The sequence below is a fragment of the Dipteris shenzhenensis genome, chromosome 24 (genome assembly GCF_047967505.1).
Source record: "Dipteris shenzhenensis isolate YYH24624 ecotype China chromosome 24, Dip_SZ_1.0, whole genome shotgun sequence".
In the NCBI taxonomy this organism is placed as follows: domain Eukaryota; kingdom Viridiplantae; phylum Streptophyta; class Polypodiopsida; order Gleicheniales; family Dipteridaceae; genus Dipteris; species Dipteris shenzhenensis.
The window spans coordinates 53,810,674-53,823,791 of NC_141619.1; the positions used below are offsets into that span (position 1 = coordinate 53,810,674).

Sequence of the window (13,118 nt, forward strand, 5' to 3'; positions counted from 1 at the left end):
CCAAAATAGCATTTTAACTTGCTTAATGGCATTCATATAAACAAAAGTACCCAGGCGGTTGCAAATCATCCACTTGTGTGATTCAAGGTCCTGCAAAAAAATAATTTTAAAAATCCATCAAGAGAAATCAAACTAAACTCAGCGCATAGTAATAATCGTAATAAGCTTTTATCATATTAGAAAGATAACAAAGAAGCCCCTACCAAGTGCATTTAATGCCCCTTTACAAAGTCATTGAATACATTCCAATCATTCTCATCTAAAGTATACTTATTGCTATTACACTCATAGGTGAGGTTTGCCAATGCAATTACGCTCTCAATATTTATCATGTCAAGGTCTGTAAGGTCATATGTGAAGCATCTTGAACCTTTTGCCTTTTGATACCACCCAAGCTGGACTTCTACTCCAAAAGGTCTATCTGAAAGGTTGAACCCTCTTTTATATTCCACATACCCCCCACCAACCTTTCTCCTCATTTTTTGAACTCGTCCAAGGTACCATATAGCTTGTGTTTTCTTTTTTTGCAAAGATCTTGGATTGCATTTCCTTGTTTTGTGTTCTTCATGAAAGAATATGGCACAATTGGAACCTATTCCAAATAGGTTCTCATTTGATGTAGCAAGAGGTATATCTTCCTTAGAGTAGTATACTCCTTGGCGAACCCTTGTGAGTCTATCTTTAGAGAGTGTGGGATTTCCATTAAGTTGGCTTACCAATGTGGACTTGAAGAGAGTTTTACCATCAATGGTAACAACTGGGCTCACTGCTTCTTGTTCATCTAGGAGAGAATCCACCACATGTCTGATTTCACTTATGGAGGCATCGTTGTCATTATCATCTATTTCTGACACATGATCTGCTTGACATTGGTCTTCTTCTTCAGAATCAGATTCTTGTGAATATGCATCTGCAAGTCCATTTGACCAAGGTTCCATCCACCACTTCATATTCTCACCCTTTGGCTTCATATGCAAACTTTCACACCTTTCTTGAGCACTTTTTAGTCCCTTCTTCAATGCTTCGATGATTTTATCATCAGTTGACACACACTCATAGTCCCCTAGATTAGCTTCTCACATGTTCTCTTTGAGATTCAATTCTCTCCATACATGTTCTTGCTTCTTATGTGCCCTTGTAAATAGAGGACTATCCTCTTTGCATTCAAAGTGTGCAAGCCTATTCATACTACCTGCACTATGTAGCATATCCATCAAGTCATAAGCGCGTTCTTGTCCCACCATGCTTCCAATCTTGCTGAAGAAGATTTCAACTGAATCTGAACCTGTAAGATGTAAAGGACACCTTAGGCCTGGACAAAATTCTCTAAAGTACTTGATCAGTAGGACCACAAAATGGCATGAGAGTTGCACATCTAAGAAAGCTTCCTTAGTTATGAAGTTTCTATTCAACGTATAGTTGGCATGATGAACAATCCAAATTTGAAAGAAAAAAGAGACTTTGCCCGCAAGATAGACTCGATCCACAAGATTCAAATGTGGAGATAAGAAGATGTCGATGTAGTCCCCAGCAATTTCAAGATAAGCTTGTGTTCCTAGCATGCTCCTCTCTTTTCTATGAACTCCATTGTTTGCCAATTCTCCCAAGCACCATTGCACTTGTCTACTGCATATTCTTTGAGCTCCAGCCCAATTTTGGCGGTCATCTCGCCTAATGTCTCCCTCCCTTAGCATATGCTTGTCGATAGAAAAAGCATCATACACAATAATGACATGATTTAAGGTGATCCAAACATTGCCAATAGCCAATTGACGCTTAGGCTTGTCAAGAACATTAACTAACTTTTTTCCATTATGTACAAAATCTTGATCATGCAGCCCAAAAACTTGATTTTCTAAAACTTTTGCTGAGAGAGGCCATCCATCCCATTTTATCCCAAATCTACTACCTCTTTTATCTAGATAATCGGAGATCATCAATGTTCTTCGTCGACTATCACCATCGGATGCATGTCCAATAATTGGACCAACCGTGGTCTTTAGCTTCTCATTCCATAAGTTTAAAATAGCATCCCATTGCTTGTGGACAAAACTTGCATCAAATCGGCCGCAAGTGCAATGAAGTGCAAGAACCAAGCGTGGGAGTGCATCATGCAATGGATTGGCAAGAAAAACTCTTGCACGTCCACCAATGACACAATTTTGAAATGCATCAATAATCTGATCATATCCTTTTTGTCCTTCTCCCACTTTGATCATGCATGTGGTCATGCACTCATGATCATCTACTTTATATCCATCAAAACCCACAAGCATGTCATCCTTTGGATTCCACCTACAAGCAATAATAAGCACAAGTCTGTAAGATCATATGCAATCCTCTTGCATTCAAAAACAAGATTTAGATTATGAAAATAATTTAGAGAAAAAGGAGGTTACCTTATCCGCTTATTTATTGCAGTTTCATCTTCCACTATGATGAAGGGAATCCTTGACATGATTCCATGCTTTTCTTTTTCTTTTTCATAAATTTTAGTGATTGCATCAAAAAGATATCCATGTATACCAGGTACAAACTGAGTAGCAAGTCTTTGCCCTCGCTTTGTTGTTGATAAAGAAGGTCCATTGAGGTTGGAACTCAAGAAGTCATGTAACCTTGGACCTCCCCACATCCTTGCAACCTCAAATATTGCCTTTGTGTTCTCACTATATCTTTGTCCAGCACTTGACTTGATTATGTTTGTGGCAACATCTTGTAGAAAGTCCCATAAGGCAACTTTACCACCAAACTTTTCCAATCTATGGGCTTCGATTATGTTGTTGCAAAATCGTTTTACATCCTTTCGATTGAGAGACTCTATGCTAGCTTCTCTTAAAGTGCGGACTCTTACTGAAAGAATGGCAACCTGAGACTTTGTCCACCATAGTTGCTTAGAAAGGTCTCTTACTCGTCTTTTAGCAAAAAGAGTTGCATTTCTAAGCTCACTCTTTGTAAGATAATCTAGCCTTCTTCCACAACAGGTACCCCTATCTCCTCTCTTATTCTCAACCTTCTCTTCTCTATACAATCTCATTCTAAAGTCAGCAAGTTTAACTATCCCCTTGCAATGGTGGCATGTAAAGCCTTCAAATGGTTGCCCATCTTGTGAAATGCGTATGCAACTTATGTGACGAAAGCATCCATCCACATGAATATCAGTACATCCATTATTTAATGTCGCCTTAACATGACGCTCTATAAACCAATACTTCCCACCACATTGATCATCTAAGAAAGGCTTTACCTTGACATACTTGTTACCTACTTTGACCTCATGGCTCCAAAGGCCCCAACATAGCAAGTCAAAATTTACAAAAGAAGATTCATTTTCTCTATTAGAACTTGAATCAACAGAGAAAGCACTCGTACTTGGGCTTCTAGCTTTTGTTGAAACCAAAAAGTTACTAAGAGATCTTTGCTTTGGATCATGCTCCTTATCCTTTCGAGGACGCCCTCGCAAGCCAGTGAGTGCTACCTTTGGATTTTCATCTTTTCTCATGAGCGACTTGATATGAGAGTTTGACTTTGTGTGTTCATTGAGAACCGTGTACAAATCTGATCTTGGAGGACATAAACGCAACCATGCATCATCATATTTGCATCGCACCTTCACCAAGCTTTTGTCCTTAAAATCATGTATTGTAGCTTCAACAACCTCAAAATCCCAACCTATTGAAACGATAGGAGATGAGTAAGAGACTTAATGTAAGAAGATGGCAAATACTAATTGAGGAATAAAGGAACAAATAATACCTTCATTTGTGGACATAAAAGATTTCATCTTCTCTATCGCATCTTCTATCTCTCTTTTGTCATCCTTTGTCGGTTGATGTACTACTTTGAGCATATCTTCTTTTCGTAGTCCTCGAGCAACCATATACTTGAGCTCATGCTTTTTACTTTCCAATATGTGAAATCTCATAAAGTTAGAGAAGCAATTGTATGCTGCATGCTTGCCTTCTATCAATCCTTTACCATAAAGTTCATTACACTCATGACACCAAATTCGCACATGGGGCACCCCATTGAAGTCCTCAGAATGCAACTCAAACTTATCATCCCTTGACACTACCATTTCCTTTAGCTTTGATCTAACTCTATCAGATTCACATTGCCAACATTCAAGAATAGTTGGGCTTAGTAATCTACTAGAAAGCTTTGAAGACATGTGCACTTGGGCATCAAGATTTATGTCATCAGCTAGTTGAGTGCAATGTCTTTTACATGGATAAGGAGTTTCCTCTATGCGGCATAGACTTCTCTTGATGTGCACTAAGAGTTGATCATTGATTGTCCATCGTTCCTCTTGCCGTTTGGTTATTATATATTCGTCCTCAACAAACTCAAAGGGTTCCAATAGAAGCTCATCACCTTCAATTTGTTCACGAACATGAGAGAATGTGGGATGACCTATGTCTCTTGTCACCCTAACAACACCTAATTCCTCCTTATTATCATAGTCAATCACTTGAATCCTGAAAAAAGATGCCATGATAGGAGACCGATGTACTTTAAAATAAAATGAGAACCTTAATTATAACCCACCCTCCACCTGTGTGTGCATGACCTGCAAAATTTAGATTGCCAATTTGTGCATAACTGGTGAGTTTAAATTTAATTATTATAATAAAAATTTGTATGCATGACTCATGGGTTTGAGTTTAACCATAATAAACACAAACTCTTCCCAAATTAATACACAATTCTAATACACAAATATAAAATTTTGAAAAAAAATAAAAATACATTTTAAGACACTTTACACTTTATTAAATTCAAATACTATAAACACATATACTAGTATTCAAAATGCAAGAAGTTACAGCACGAAGATAAAAATTTGAGAATTTAAAAAATATATATATTATAGTACTTTATTAAATTCAAATAGTATAGATGCATATACTAGTATTCAAAATGCATTGAAAGAGTAACATTATAGTTTATAAACATAATTGTCCAAGAGTAGCTTTATAATAAAATCAGATTAATAAAACTGAGGCATCATCTCAACTGCAGGCCGCAAACATGCATGGGGTTGAGTGTTAAATCTTGCTAGTCGATTATTCATCTCGGCCAGTGTCATTCTATTTTGTTTTTCCACAAACATATAGTTAGTTGCATTGAAATAAATCTGCCGCAACTTGCCACTCCATGCTGACTGTTTTGTGTAATCCTCTTTGAAGTAGTATTCCTTACACTCCTTATAAAAACTAATAACCTCTTTAATCATGTATCCCATGGCAAACACATCTGATTCTCTACTGTAAGCATTGGTGTTCTCAGGGTCGATTATTTCTGGAGCTTGCCAAGGCCGGAGTCGATTTTGTCTTATTGCTGTACTCTTCTTGATCTTATAAGTCACATCATCCATATCTGGAGTACGCTTCACAAAATTAACAGCTTCTCTTGATTCACTGTATCGAAGCAGCAATCCCCAATCAATGATGCCAACCCGTGGACTATGATTCTTGGTAAAATCTAGCATGACATTGAAAGGGTGTAGATCACAATGTATAATGCCTTCTTGGTGTACAGCTGCTAATGACTTTGAGCCAATTTTTCCTTTGCTCTGCTTGCATCTTTTCACAAAAGGATTTCTGGCAAAACATGCATGAAAAAACCAAATATTGAGAGAGAATATAAAATATATTCATATTTTAAATAATCAATGAACACAAAGTTAATTACAATAAAGAACACAACGAACTCCATTCTTATAAAATTTGCATCATGCTTACATGGGCCTACCATTTGAGTGTGTGGAGAAGTGTGTGTTAGACATAGATAATCAACATTGGAAGAGTATTTCAAATAATATCCAATGGTTGATGACCCACAATTGATTAAAGATAAGATTCAACTTAGAATCCTTATACATAAGCAGCTTTCAAAGACCCCATGGATAGGCATGAATCAAAGACACAAATATCATTGGCTCTAGCATTGTTACCTTAGATGTATGAGCATGAATCTCAGATGTATATTTATTGGAAAGTTTACAACCTCTACACACTAGCATTTATGCAATGGTCCCCTATATTCTACACAAAATATTTCCAAAGAGGACAACAACATCAAAAGTCGAATAAACGACCAAGTGTTGAAGCCGAAACTATCATATACAACACTGATAACCTACGACGACACTGAAAGCCAAATAAATGACCATGTGTCGAAGTTTAAACATTTGTTTTATGAAATAAGCTACGACAACACTGAAAGCCGAATAAACGACCTAGTGTTGAATCCTACTTATTTTATAAATTATATATCTAAGAAACAACACCAAAAGTCGAATAAACGACAAAGTGTTGAATTCTATTACTCTTCTAAGGTTGAGAGACGACACATACAGTCAAATGATACGACCAAGTGTCGAGCTAGTTTCAAAACAATGAGAAGGAGTCCTTGTAACGACATCAAAGGTTGAATATTACAACCAAATGTCGAAATGCAGACTTACTTACTTAACCGCATATATAATCGAGTAATACGATCCAATGCGGAAAGATAAGCACCATGCAAATGCATGGCCCAAGTAATTGACTCAAATATTACATTACAAATCAGATGATCGACGTATTATGTCGAAAGGCTATATACGACACTACGTGGATATCTAATAGTCATGTAATATCAAGAATAAAGAAGTTATGACATTGACATACCATATGAAAAGACGACACTACATCGAACATACGTGAAGAAGAAACACCCCCCCCAAAAAAAGCTTATCAACTTATCGAAAATTTGCCAACAGATGGGTTATTGAGCAGAGAAAGAAAAGCTATCATACCTTTATTTCAATTATAGCTTTGATTTTGGATTGCTAACCAGGCACAAAGGGAACAGAGAGTCTCCTTGGTGACCTGCACAAATCCAAGGGACAATTAATAGAAATCCTCTTAGTAGAAGGCAAGCTATAAACTCCAGTTGAAAACTCCAGTTGAGTCGTTCCCAAAACTGCCTTTTCGAGACGCAGTGCCTTATGAACAAACTTATTAGAGAGCTTATGTAAGGTAAAGGGGAAGGTGAAAGCGTAAGGGAGGGAAGAAAGAAGGGCAGAGGGGGGGGGATAAAGAGACGAAAGAAGGCAGCATAGGGCTTGCCCTTCTCTTTGTTGAGCCTAGTCTACAGATTTCCGAGGATGGGTGGTTCAATGCTTGCAACTCTCAAGAGTGCCATTCTGTCCCGAGTCAGAGGCAAAAATTTGAACACCAAAAGGCCAGGCCACGCATGGAACTCACTCAACAACGATCTCATGAGCTTTGAATAGCCTAGAGCAATGTGGAGCCTGCATGAGCCCTACATCAAAAGACGAGGCTGAATAGCAAAACACAATAAACAGTAAATCCTCTCCTAGCTGAATTGTGATTCATCTTGGTTCTCCTGCTACTCGGTTTCAACGGTGACAATCTCGAAGGTTTCGACGGGTAGATACTGCTCGTGCAAGCCATCCAACTTGGATCAACCCAGGTCGCAAACGGCAAGGGAGAGGCGGGTGATCTTGTACCCTAGTAGCTCCAATCGAATTGGTCCCAAGGCCAGCAAAAGGTGTCGCAAAAGGTGTACAGTCAAGGAGATGGTGCTGTTGAGGCAAGTCGAGTCATTAGGAAAATTACTTTGAATGTAATGCTTTATACATTCATCAATACCAAAGCACAAGTTACTGGCCAGGTTTCAAATAGTTCCTGAATGGCAGGAATATGGAGAGAGCATGTAGCCAGCTGATGAGCAGCACCACCAATCTCCTCACTTTAAAAAAAGATAAAAAGCAAATTCTCTTTAGGCAATGATAGCTGTACTAAAGGTCTACATGGACACTCATTCTGTTATTGTATGTTGCTTCCACCTCCCCATGCCTAAAGTCTCATACACCACACACCCTTACACTCCTCCTCACACAGTTACTTTTCCTTATTTGTCTCTTGCCCCCTTTTCCTTCCTGACTCTCCCTCTTCCTTGTCCTCCTTAAAAGCTATCCTAGCCCCCTCGTTAGACAAAATCTATTATTCTCTATCCAGTGATTGCTTGCACGTTGCATTGAGAATGTGGTATGGCAAACATCATGATCCCAACAAGGTGACAAACATCACCAGGAGCTCATAAATGCATTCAACATCAAAATAGGCTCACACAATATACTTTACTTCGTGATGACACCCAAGCCAACCTAAGAAAGGACGGGGTGCCAAAGGAACCTCTTCTGGAAAAGTATAAAATTTAGACGGAAATTGAAGCTTTTGTACAAGTTATGCAAGCGCACTGCATACCAGAGAGCTATGTGTTTTGCCAGAACTTGTTGTATAAGGTATACTGCACCTCTGTATAAGCCGAATTTTTCTCCGCTGCCCAAGGTCGCCGTGAATGGGTGCAAAGAGATCCCACTCCTGGCACCCCCCGCACCTGCACCACTTGGGTCGAGCAGCCTTCCCCCCGTGCTCCTCTTCCCCTCTCCCCTACCTGGGTTGAACCCCCTTCTCCTCGCCTCACCCCTGGCCCCCGCGTTTTCCCTCCCACCGTCGAGAAATCTCGTGCTTCCATTCTTGCCATGGGTAGAGCCAACCCCCCCAACAAGATCGATCAGGCTACTTACACCGACTGGTACTTTGACATCACGAACTGCAGCGAGAAGCAGGAGCTGAAAAAAAAGATGCAGCGCATTTGTGAGTATCTCTGATGTCATTTTCTGTAGTGTACGCAGTTTCTACTTGTCGGTAGCGTTAGTCGTGTGTTGAAGAGAAGACATCTTAACGAGTTGGGGTATGAAGCTCAAGTCAAGGTCTGTGTTCTTTCGATGTAGGCGACCGACAGTTCTTTCTCGAGTCTTAATCATCTGGTTTTCTGCAGGTGACAGATCGGGCATCAAGACAAGGTACTCCATCTTGACGGACAAGTTTCTTAAAGAGCATCCCGAACCATATACCTTTGGAACATGGAGGATCCCGTCGTGTCGCTCATGCCCTGCAACCCGAAACAGCTGTAAAGAACACATTTTTGCGATCACCTGTCCAGCTTAAACATGCCCAAATAATTGGCAATGTCTGTGTTCAGATGGATGATATCTAGATGTATCGGGGTAAAGAAATCTTCCTATTGTTCAGTTGCTGCCTAATAATCTCCCTTTATCAGTAATCCTGACAGATAATTAACTCCAACTAATAGTCGAGGCAAGATAACAAATTAAGGTGTCAATTCAGCAAGGACGATTATGATCGTGCCCGTCATATTTCCATGAAGCTGGGCATCGCAAGCCCACAAAAGACTCTCTCGTAAGCTCGGTTGCTGCTCTTTATGTTTCGCGAAAAGCAACGCTCTGAAATAAGATGCAACAGACTGCGTGACAGAACAAGTCGCCCAAATAAGCCGTTGCGAGGCTGTGCAAGACTATCGTGTGGAACGTCGAGGAAAATTCCAGCAATCTAATGAGCGTGCAATCTTCTGCAGCGGTCAAAATCTAAATTTGAGTGCCTAGTCAGTACTGAACCTCCTCCTCCTCCTGCTCCTCCTCATCATCATGGTGCAGCTCATGGTGGCGGATGAAGGGAGCAGCACTGATGAGGGCGAAGCGATCCAAAACATCAGAGAAGTCGTCCGCAAGACGTAATCTAGGAAGCGCTACAGGAGGAAGAGGTGGAGTCGAGAAGAAATATTTCTACAACTATACTCTCATGTTCTTTCCTGTTGTCTCTTTTTTGTCTACGGTATGCCTAGCGCAGATGCTTTAGCTTACGAGACGAGCATCATGCCTAGCGCAGATGCTTTAGCTTACGAGACGAGCATCAAAGTCAGTTATCAGAAGGATTAGAATAAAAAAGCGGAGAGAAAGGTACTGCGATCTCCCACCTGAAAATCGAGAACCTGCTCAGTGCTCAGCTTCCTTCATCCCCACAGAGGCCAATTGCTATAGCTTGGACTGAGAGCTCGAGATATGCTGGCTATGGCGGAGGTGGAAAGGCCCCTTTTTCTGTGCTCTAATCAAGGAGAAGCTCGAATTGAGGAGAAGCATGAATCGAGGGATGTAAAGCGTTGCATGCTCGAAGTGGAGGGTGTTGATTTAGCAAGAGGATATCGTGGAGGATGGCGAGGAAGATGGAAGAGGATTAATGGCCCTTTAATGGGCCGCCGCTTTTGAAATCCCCTCCTAGATTTTGGCAGCAAGATTTAGCAAGATTTAGCAAGATTTAGATAAGATTGCTCTATGCCAACGGGGACGAGGCACACTACAAAAGAGGAGGAAAGGGAGGAGTAGGGCACGGTGAGACAAAGGTCTCTTGTAGAGCAATGGATGCTAGGGCCTAGCCAAAGAAATGAAACTTCGTGACCGATGATGCCAAATAGATTCTGAACACAAGAGTCGCATTATCATTCAACCCTCTGCCATGCTTCCCTCAGGTTTGGCCTTTTGATGAACAAAAACTTTTAAGATCTTCATGAAACGTTCGAGGTAAAACATCCATTGTGTGTTCATAATCCCTACCATACCTACTTCATCAACCAAATGTACGAGTATGTGAACCTGTATCATCAAAATGCTCGTTGTTGGAAATGTGTTTTCTATCATGCACACAGTCTCGATTGCTAAGATTCTCATCCTGTAAATGGATGTATGATCAATCTCCTTGCAAGATATCCACCTGCACAAAAATGGCAAAATAAAGAAAGATATCCATACACACTATCTAATTCTAAATCTCTCATCAAATACCAATCTTACAAGTGAAGACAAGTTGTATATACATATTCACACTCCAATTGTACTCACACTAGATATTGCTATTGGGTGAATGAACTACAAGGCAAACATATAACAAGTTAGTAAGCAGTTTGAAATGAGAAGCATTAAACAATTATCAAGGTGTATATATACCTGCAACATTTTGTGCCAATCATGAGTCTTGAAACCACTTAATTCTTTTTCTTTGGCACTGGTGAAGGCACCTTTCAATCTATGCATGGTCCTTGTGGGTGTACGTAGAGTTTCAATTACCTTTTTCAATAAACTTCTCTCTTCTTTGTTAAGAATCCAAGGTGCATTTGAAAGTTGTCCATTCTCATGAGGCCAATACCTTCGCAACCTGCTCGCTTCCTTCAAATATGCCCTACTATTGTAATTATCTTTCTGTCCACATATGTGCTGCCATACAACAACTGCAACATTCTTGAAACAATGCAGAGGATCTAAAAGGTGATTGATTAGAAGTTCTTTCGAATATGGCAATGCATAGAAAGCGTTCAATCCTTTCATCCCTTGTCGAGAGAATTCTTTACCATCATCCCACGCTTGTTTCTAGATACTCACTGTCATTCTACTTGGAACTAGCCTTTGATCTCGTTCTTGCATAGGATGGTCCATAGGAAGGAACCTGGTGTGCCTCTCATAAATCATCTTCTTAAGATGTCCACTACAACGAGCTTGCAATTCTGGACCACATATAGGGCATGCATGATATCCTTGGACACTATATTTGCTTACATCCCCATACCCTGGATAATCATGCATAGTCCACATCAAGATAGCTCTCAAATTGAACATTTCACGATGCTTTTTCTTTGAACTATCAACCACTGTAATTCCATTCCAAAGATCTTGTAGCTCATCGATCAATGGAGCTAAATAGACTGACATGTCCTTCACCTTTCTCTTCCATGGTATAAGTAAACATAAGATAAGGTGCCCTTTTTTAATTAACATCCATGGAAGAATGTTGTAATTCACAAGAACTACTAACCAAGTAGACCATTTTGGTGAACGGAGACCAAAGGGATTCACACCATCCGTTCCAAGTCCCAATCTCAAATGGCATGGTTCTCTTCCAAACATAGGCCACTTCCTCTCTATATGTTTCCATGCAGGACTGTTTGATGGTGTTCGCATTATGCGATATGTAGATCTATTTTCTGCATGCCATGACAAAAGACTTGCAATTTCCTTGCATCTGAACATGTGCTTAATGCGTTGAATGAGTGAAAAATGTCTCAAAATCATACTTGGCACTTTGTTTCCTTGAATATCTTCTCGATAACGTGATGCACCACACTGAGGACATTGCAATTCATTTGCTAGATCTTTCCTGAACAATACATGATCATTGGGACAAGCATGTATAGTCTCATAGTCAAGACCAAGAGTGGCTAACGTCTTCTTTGCTTCATTATGTGACTCTGGCATACAATTTTCTTCGGGGAGAATTTTTTGCAATAGTTGAAACAAAGCTGTTACACTACGGACCAACCATATATAGTTTGAAGATTAAGAAGACCAAGCAACACGCGTAACTTTGATACTTTCGCTCCTTCATACAATAGTTTGTTGCATTGATCTTTTATTTCGACCTCACGTTTGTGTCTTTTCTTTGCTTCCTCTTGGGATAAAATATCACAAAAAAATCGTAGATCATATCTTGTATTCCTGTCTCAAATCCTAGATCTTCTTCAATGTCCTCTATTCCAATCTCCGTCTCAGTCAAGGGATTAGAAGATGTACTCGTAACACCTGCCATAGCTTGTCATCTAGCAAACCTATGATGCACTGATGTAGCATGTGGATTTGGTCTCATATCCAAGTGTGATTGACTTGTACTTATTCTTTGTATCTGAAACTTAAACCATGATGTATATTGTCTGATATCTTCAGCCCCATATCTTCTCACATGATCTTCTGCAATTCGATGCCGTCGACGTGTTTGAAACTTGCAACGAACACATCCACACAAGACGATGTCATTCGGATCCTCTTCCATCCCTATGTTGACACACTGATTCTTCTATGCTTTGGCTGTCCTCTTCTTAAATTAGATGATAATAATCTATCGTCATTATCGTATATTAAAATTATCGTGGATGAACAAATAAATGATTTGTTAATTGAAAGAAATATAAAATGCCGATACTACCGGCGTTACGTAAAAAACATCGATAGTACCGGCATTTTTTTGAAAAAATTCATGCCGGCAGTATCAGCATTCATTTTTAAACTTAAAATGCCAATGGTACCAGCGCTCAAAAAGTTGATGTCGGTACTATTGGCATTTATTTTTCAACTTAAAATGCCGATATTATCTATGTTTATCTCAAAACACTAATGCTGGTAGTATCGGTGTTTATTTTTTTCC

At 39.7% G+C, this 13,118-nt stretch overlaps 1 protein-coding gene across 1 annotated transcript in view; it reads left to right on the top strand.

Moving 5' to 3' along the window:
- LOC147886791 (uncharacterized) overlaps window positions 1-9,023 on the top strand; it is a 12,715-nt gene extending 3,692 nt beyond the window's left edge. The window contains exons 2-3 of the mRNA XM_087395322.1: window positions 8,337-8,669; window positions 8,854-9,023. Coding sequence (XP_087251448.1) covers window positions 8,337-8,669; window positions 8,854-9,023 — 503 coding nt within the window. The remainder of the gene's footprint in view (window positions 1-8,336; window positions 8,670-8,853) is intronic.
- The last annotated feature ends 4,095 nt before the right edge of the window (window positions 9,024-13,118 follow it).